The 7,678-nt window shown below is 38.0% G+C and overlaps 1 protein-coding gene across 1 annotated transcript; it reads right to left on the bottom strand.

Annotated features, from left to right (window-relative positions):
- Positions 1-2,873: 2,873 nt before the first annotated feature.
- Positions 2,874-5,718, bottom strand: LOC141632288 (uncharacterized). The gene is made up of 6 exons (XM_074444847.1): positions 5,318-5,718; positions 5,016-5,158; positions 4,148-4,427; positions 3,379-3,854; positions 3,058-3,200; positions 2,874-2,888 (listed from the first exon to the last, which is right to left on the bottom strand). Exons 1-6 carry the CDS (start codon positions 5,716-5,718, stop codon positions 2,874-2,876), a joined length of 1,458 nt encoding a protein of 485 aa, XP_074300948.1.
- Positions 5,719-7,678: the final 1,960 nt, after the last annotated feature.

Here is a 7,678-nt window from a genome sequence, read left to right as displayed (position 1 = left end):
TCGAACGTCGAAAATAATGCCATGAATGTCTTTATCATGTCATTTCCATTAAAATGACCCTAATTAGAGTCAAAACTGACACCCGGCCTAAATTGACTCCAAATTCAAATCTCGACTCACACGGGTCAAACCCGAGTCAAGCACACAAATTACCTACCCCAAGTAACACCAAAATCATCTTATTAGATGCCCATATTATTACAAGATATCTTATATGAACACCACATATCAAACAAACCAAACAAGGGATAGAGAAAAGGCCACGTCCAAATTGAAAAGGACAATACACCCATTTGTATCACAAGGTAGCTCGCGCCTAAAGCAGGAGTCTTTTTAGACTCTAAGCAAACTCAACCGACCTACCTCTCCACATTTCTCTATAAATACCACCCTTCACACACCAAAAAACTCACGCGAGCGTCCGCCCCCTCACCTCTCTCTTAAACTTCTAGACTCGACTTCCTAAGTCACAAAATCTACACGTGTTTACGACCTACCGATCATAAACACAAGCCTTACATATTTTGTTTGGTACCGTTGCCGTGCATTCGACCGACCTATTTGACCAACTCAATTCATCAATCAACATGTTTTTCAACAATATATTTTCAACTCATCTTCAAAACAAAATCCTTTTTTAAGGCACTCTTTTAAACTTCTTTGATCGCGAGTAGTCACAACGAAAAAACCGTCTCTAAAGTCGTCTACGTCTCAAACATCAATACACGTAAGTTTGAGGGTGTAAATATCTCATTTATTTCATATCTTTACTGTTTTTATGAGTTTATATGCATGAACAATGCATGACACGATTCAAATATAGGTTAGACGAGCCAAAACCGAGTTTTGGCCCGAGACAGAATCCCTTTGCTATGAAAAGAGGCTCGCGCCTCTTGTGAGTCTCGGGTCAGACTCAAACATGTTTGTTCTCGCCTTTCCTCTTTATTTCATTTCTTATTTGTAATCGGTTTTTACTATTTCAAATGTTCCAAATCATTTTTATTACAAACTTTTTAACCATAAACCAAAATCATCCTTGGTTCTTTATACCATGTCGGTTTAATCTGAGTACGATGATTAACTTGACTAATTACAAATAATTGAACTTAACATAATTAGTTCAAATCAAAGATTTTCCTTTTACACATTTTATTATGCTTTTCAAACTTGCAAATCCGACAACGAGTATTACTAACATAATAGTAATTATTCTGAGGCATGCAAACAATACTTGCAAATCATTCATTACAAAATACGGTTTTTTCATAACCTTTTCAACAACCAGAAGACGCCCCTTGGGTCGACTCATGGCTCGCGCCACATGAGGTTGTCTGTTTTTATGTTTCAAAACCTGGACAATCCCTATTCTCTCGCCAATAGGCTCGCGCCCCAATGGAGCTGCCTGGCACTGTTCTGTCCCGTTTTAGTACTTGTCTAGGGCGATCCCGATTATGGTTAATCCAAATACATGATGGATCATATTGACAAGTTTATGTTTTTACACTTTATCCTTTGAACACACTTTTTCAAATAAATGGATCGTGTTAAGCACCATAACCCGAATTTGGTAAATGGATGTTTAATTTTCGTTTTCACATGCAAATCAATCTAAATCCAACTTTGACACAAATTTCTTGGTACATGCATAAACAACCGACTTAGGAAACCTTCTCATGTTAGGTTAAGACATTTGGATGCGCATTCATGCATTTAAACCGTTTTATCAACTCTTGCACTTAAGCAACCACGATCAATCAGTAGAGGTTGTTAACGCGGGCGGGATTGGGTGTGTGATTAAAGGGCTTCCCAATACGTACCCTTACCCCTTACTCAGAACCTTTGGATAGTGGATGGCCTTATCCAGGGCGCACGAGAGTCATTTTAGGAATATAAAGCTAAAAGGGGGACGATTCCTTATCTTTAGTACCTATGTCAAACACCGCTTTTTGCCTTGGTTGACCTAGGTATAAAGTGGATTCGAATGGGTTCCAAGCATCCCACAAATGCTTGGTGGCGAATCCGAACATCTCTGCATCGTTTCGAGACCTTTACCGGGACGAAACCGACCGATTTAAAGCGATCCGGTCGAAAGCATTTTTACGTCACCGAGCGTGGCTTTCAAAACACCGATGTATGTCCACAGATTGGCTTGGTGTGCAGGTGGCCCGTGACTATGGACCGGTAGGTGGATCTTGCCCGCAGACCGGCCTGTGGCCCATGTCCACAGTATGAAAACGGGTTTTTGGTTTGAGGGTAATGGTGATGAAGGTTTGAGAGGTTGAGTGTTTGAGAAATTTGAGGAGAAAATAAATATGGAGAGGTAATTATAGTGAATGTGACGTGAGGGTGGTAGAGTGTATTTAAAGGAATAAATTTTTTGAGATATTGTAAGTAGGGGATTGTAGGTAGGCGGCGTGTACAATTGGGTAAAGAAAAGATTCCCTAATTTTGTTTATATATATATATACATAATTTATGGCAAATCTTTTAGGTTGGTAGTTCACATGGGTAAGACATGGTAAAGATTGTGGTTGATAAATTTGATAGGATTTTCGACCAAATAAAAGATTATAAAGAAAATTATGACCGAAAAGATGGCTCGTAATAAGACACAAAATATATATGACTAGCAAACGGAATATTCTCGTAACATAATATGAAAATAAACATAAATATACTTGCAACGAGAAATACGGACACAGACATACAATCTCGTCAAATCTAGTCAGTCATAAGGATAGTAAAATATTTGTGACAAGTTTAGTTGCCACCAATTAAACCAATTTCCAACCGCAAAATCTCAAAACGTTCTCTAGCCAATGCTTTGGTAAAAATGTCTGCCCATTGTTTTTCTGTGCTACAAAATTCCATTCTTATGTTGCCCTTATCTACATGGTCACGTAGAAAATGGTGTCTAATGTCTATATGCTTAGTACGAAAGTGTTGTGATGGGTTCTTAGCAATAATTATAGCACTCGTATTATCACATAAAATGGGAATACACCCAATATTAATACCATATAGTTGTTGCTTAAGCCATAAAAGTTGTGAACATACCAATCCAACAGCAATGTATTCGGCTTGAGCTGTAGATAATGCAACGGAATTTTGCTTGTTTGACCCCCATGTTATAATACATGGTCCAACAAATGTGGCTATGCCGGAAGTACTTTTTCTATCAAGTGAACAACTTGCATAATCTAGATGTACCAATTAAATACCTCAAGATTCTTTTAACCGCTTTCATATGTGATTCTTTAGGGCAGGATTGAAATCGAGCACATACGCACACACTAAACATAATATCAGGACGACTTACAGTTAAATAAAGAAGTGAACCAATCATACCTTGATAATTTGTCTCATCGACCGACTTACCATCTTCGTCTAATCTCAACTTCTTTTCCGTAGGCATTGGAGTCGGCATAGAATGAGAATTCTCCATTCCAAATTTCCTAAGTAATTCCTTGATGTATTTTTGTTGGTGTATCATGATTCCTTCACTAGTCTGTTGTATTTGAAGTTCTAGGAAGAACTTAAGTTCTCCCATCATGCTCATCTCAAATTCAGAGGTCATTAATTCTAAAAAATACTTGCACAAGCGATTATGAGATGAACCAAAAATGATATCGTCAACATAAATTTGAATAACTAATAAGTCGGAACCTTCAGATTTTAAGAATAAGGTCTTGTCGACAGATCCTCCTTTCAAATCACTTTCAAGTAAGAATTTTGATAATCTGTCGTTCCAAGCCCTGGAAGCTTGTTTCAAACCATATAAAGCTTTGTCTAATTTATAGACATGCTTTTGAAACTGGCTATCCAGAAACCCTGGGGTTTCTCCACTAAGACTTCTTCATTTAAATAACCGTTAAGAAAAGCTGTCTTAACGTCCATTTTAAATAATTTCATTCCTTTAGCTGCAAAGGCTATTAACAGTCTAATAGCCTCAAGCCTAGCCACGGGAGTGAACTTCTCATCATAGTCAATTCCTTCTTGTTGATTGTAGCCCTGTACAACCAATATGGCTTTGTTTCGTACAATAACTCATGTGTCGTCCAACTTGTTTCTGAATACCTATCTTGTACCAATAACAGTTCTTTCTTTTGGTCTCGGAACCAAGTGCCAAACTTTGTTCCGTTCGAACTGTTGAAGCTCCTCTTGTATCTCAATAATCCAATCTAGTTCAGCAAGCGCTTCTCTGATATTGGTTGGCTCAATAGTAGACAGAAAATAGTAGAATGAACAAAAGTTGTTAAGCTTTCTATGAGTTCGAACCCCTTCATTCAAACTACCAAGAATAGTCTCCATTGGGTGAGAATCCTTATATCTCCATTTCTTAGAGACTGGAGGCATATTATCATCTGAACTTAGTTCGTCTTCTTTGAATGATTGAGGTCCAAGCATCGTTCCCCCTAAATCCAATCCTGGGGTTATAACAAAATCAGATATAACTCTAGATTTTGTCCTTTGATTTGGATTTGATGTTATATCATGATCAGTTATAACTTCAGTTTCCAATTTCTTGGATTGAGAAGAGCTTATAGTATCATCAACTGTAGTCTCAGTTTTCTTTCCTTTATCATTCGAAGGACTTCCTTGTTCATCATTGGTGCCTTCAATTTCTTTATCTTCCTCATCTAACTCTGGAGGATCATTTCTAGATAGTCGAAAATCTGGCTCGTTCATATCCTCTTCTTCATCCTGTTCAGCTTTATCAAACATATTATTCTGATCAAAAATAACATGAACACTTTCTTCGATGCTAAGGTTTCTCTTATTATAAAACTTATATACTTTACTATGATTAGAGTAGCCAACAAATACAGCTTCGTCGCTTCTGGGATCGAATTTGCTTAATCTATTTTTACCATTATTATGGACAAAACATTTACTCCCGAAGAAATGTAGATGTGATATGTTAGGTTTACATCCTCTAAGAAGCTCATAGGGAGTCTTTTTGGTAATAGGTCTAATCAAAGATCGATTGTGAACATAGCATGCAGTACTAATACCTTCTGCCCAGAAATTTCGAGGAAGGCGACTACACAAAAGCATCGTGTGTGCCATATCCTCTAGTGCTCTATTCATACGTTCAACAACACCGTTTTGTTGTGGAGTTCGTGGTGCTGATAAGTTATGCTGAACACCATTCTCCCTATAATATTCAATAAAAGCATGGTTATCAAATTCGGTGCCATGATCTGTACGTATAGAAACTAGTTTCGATTTATACTTGTTTTGGGCAAGCTTCATTAGAACTGCAAACTCTTCAAAAGTTTCATCTTTTGAGTTAAGAAAAATAGGCCAAACATACCTAGAGTAATCATCAACTAGAACGAAAACATACTTGGATCCACCTCTACTTCTTACCTTTATTGGCCCGCATAGATCCATATGCACAAGTTCTAGTGGTTCTTTTGTACTTACAACTCTCTTAGGTTTGAACGAAAATCTCACATGTTTGCAACGAGCACACGAGTCACATAGAGTTTCTTGATCAAACTTAATTGAAGGAAGACCTTCAACCAAATTCCATCTCTTTAGTTTATTCAAGGTAGTCGAACTAATGTGAGCGAATCTTTTATGCCAAAGACATGGATCATCTACTGTAGCTTTCATGAATGTAAACGAGTTAGTAGGAATAGCATTTAAATCAATTATATATACATTCCTTCTCCATTGGCCTTTAAGTACAACACTACTTGTTCCTTCCATTATTATTCGATAGGAATCTGAATGGAAAACAACTTTATTTCCCTTGTCACATAATTGAGAGATACTAAGTAAATTGTGCTTGAGACCACTAACAAGATAAACATCGCTAATAGCATGAGAAGATGATATGCCTATCTTACCAATAACAACAACCTTACCCTTCTTGTTATCACCAAATGTAACTTTAGCACCATCGAAGGGTTCAAGTGAAAGAAATAGATTAGCATTACCAGTCATGTGCCTTGAGCATCCGCTATCAAGGGCATCCGCTATCAAGGTACCATTGATTGTTTTCTTTCACCACAACCTGCAAAGAGATTAGATGCAGTTTTTAGGTACCCAAGCTATGTTGGGTCCTTTGACGTTAGTCACTCTGAAAACTAAATCTTTTCTAACACATACTTGTCAAATGACTTTTTGTTTAGGTGACGAAAAAGTCTTTTTAGGAATCGTCCTAGGTTGTGCTCTGGGTCTTTCACGATGTTAAATCTTAGGTTGTTTTGGGGGGAGCCTTAGTCTTGAGAGACTCTTTAGGCTTTGGTGGTTGTTTTGGTTTAGTAGCCTTCCTTTTCTAGTCAAAGCTCATATTATAGAACCAACGATAATTGTTATTTCTTTCTTCATTCAAGTTTGGTTCATTTATAGGAACATCATTTTCTTCTAACACCACGTTGGATTCTTTAACAAACTTGATACCTTCATTGTAATCTTGAAGGTGTCCAGTATGACCACAGTAATTGCAAACCAAATACTCAGATAGATTCACGTATTTTCTCTTCCTGAAATCTCGTTCGGAAGGAGTTGATTTGTATTTAGCGTGGTCTCTACGACCATAGCACTCATGTCCTAAACCCATTTTCATATTATTATCTGATTGCTCAGTCAGAAAATTTAGGACACACGTGCTACCTTCCCACTTATCGTGGACCTTTCTAGCATGTAAAAGTAAGTCTTTTAGAGACTAAATCTCTTTAGCACATTTTGTAACACCCCCTTCTTACCCGGCGAAGGTAATTGGGAGATGTTACCTTCTCGGTTTCCCGAGGTGGTGAGTTAGAGATACAATAAAGAAAAATTTATTATAAATCACAAGTTTAGTGATTACAAGCCATTAACTAATAAATAAAATACAACTCACGGCTACTATACTCATCTAACTAACTACACTCGTCTCGTGACTCGTCAAGCTCGTCCCGACTCCCGCGTACTATCCAAACAATCTGTACCTAATCTGCTCCCCATATAACCAAAGGATATCATATGGATCAACACAGGCCACCCCAAAAGAGACAGGTGATAAATACATAGACATAACAAACGTCAGTTTCAATAAACAAATAAAAGGTGACACGACTTAAGCGTGAACATGCAATATGACTACTAATGTAAATGAGACGCCAAGACACCACCGCCACCACCACGGTACCGGACACAGCCAGACATACCGACAACCACACTGGTACCAGGACACGACCAGACATACCAATAACCACAAGCAGGTACCGGGACACGCCCAGACGTACCGGGTCCGGAAGCAGGTACCGGGACATGCCCAGACGTCGTGCCTCAATCACACAAGTCCCTCCGTAACTCAGGCCATTAATGTGTACATCCTACTTGGAGTGGGAAGCTCCAACAGGCGACTTAAGCATAAGACGATCTCCCAACCGTCTTACGTCTCCAAAACAACAACAACAACAACAACAACAACAACAACAACAACAACAACAACAACAACAACAACAACAACAACAACAACAACAACAACAACAACAACAACAACAACAACAACAACAACAACAACAACAACAACAACAACAACAACAACAACAACAACAACAACAACAACAACAACAACAACAACAACAACAACAACAACAACAACAACAACAACAACAACAACAACAACAACAACAACAACAACAACAACAACAACAACAACAATAACAACAACAACAAC

The sequence above is a fragment of the Silene latifolia genome, chromosome Y (genome assembly GCF_048544455.1).
Source record: "Silene latifolia isolate original U9 population chromosome Y, ASM4854445v1, whole genome shotgun sequence".
NCBI classification, from domain to species: Eukaryota; Viridiplantae; Streptophyta; class Magnoliopsida; order Caryophyllales; family Caryophyllaceae; genus Silene; species Silene latifolia.
The sequence above is the reverse complement of the archived record's forward strand: the minus strand, read 5'-3'. Positions and strand labels throughout refer to the sequence as shown.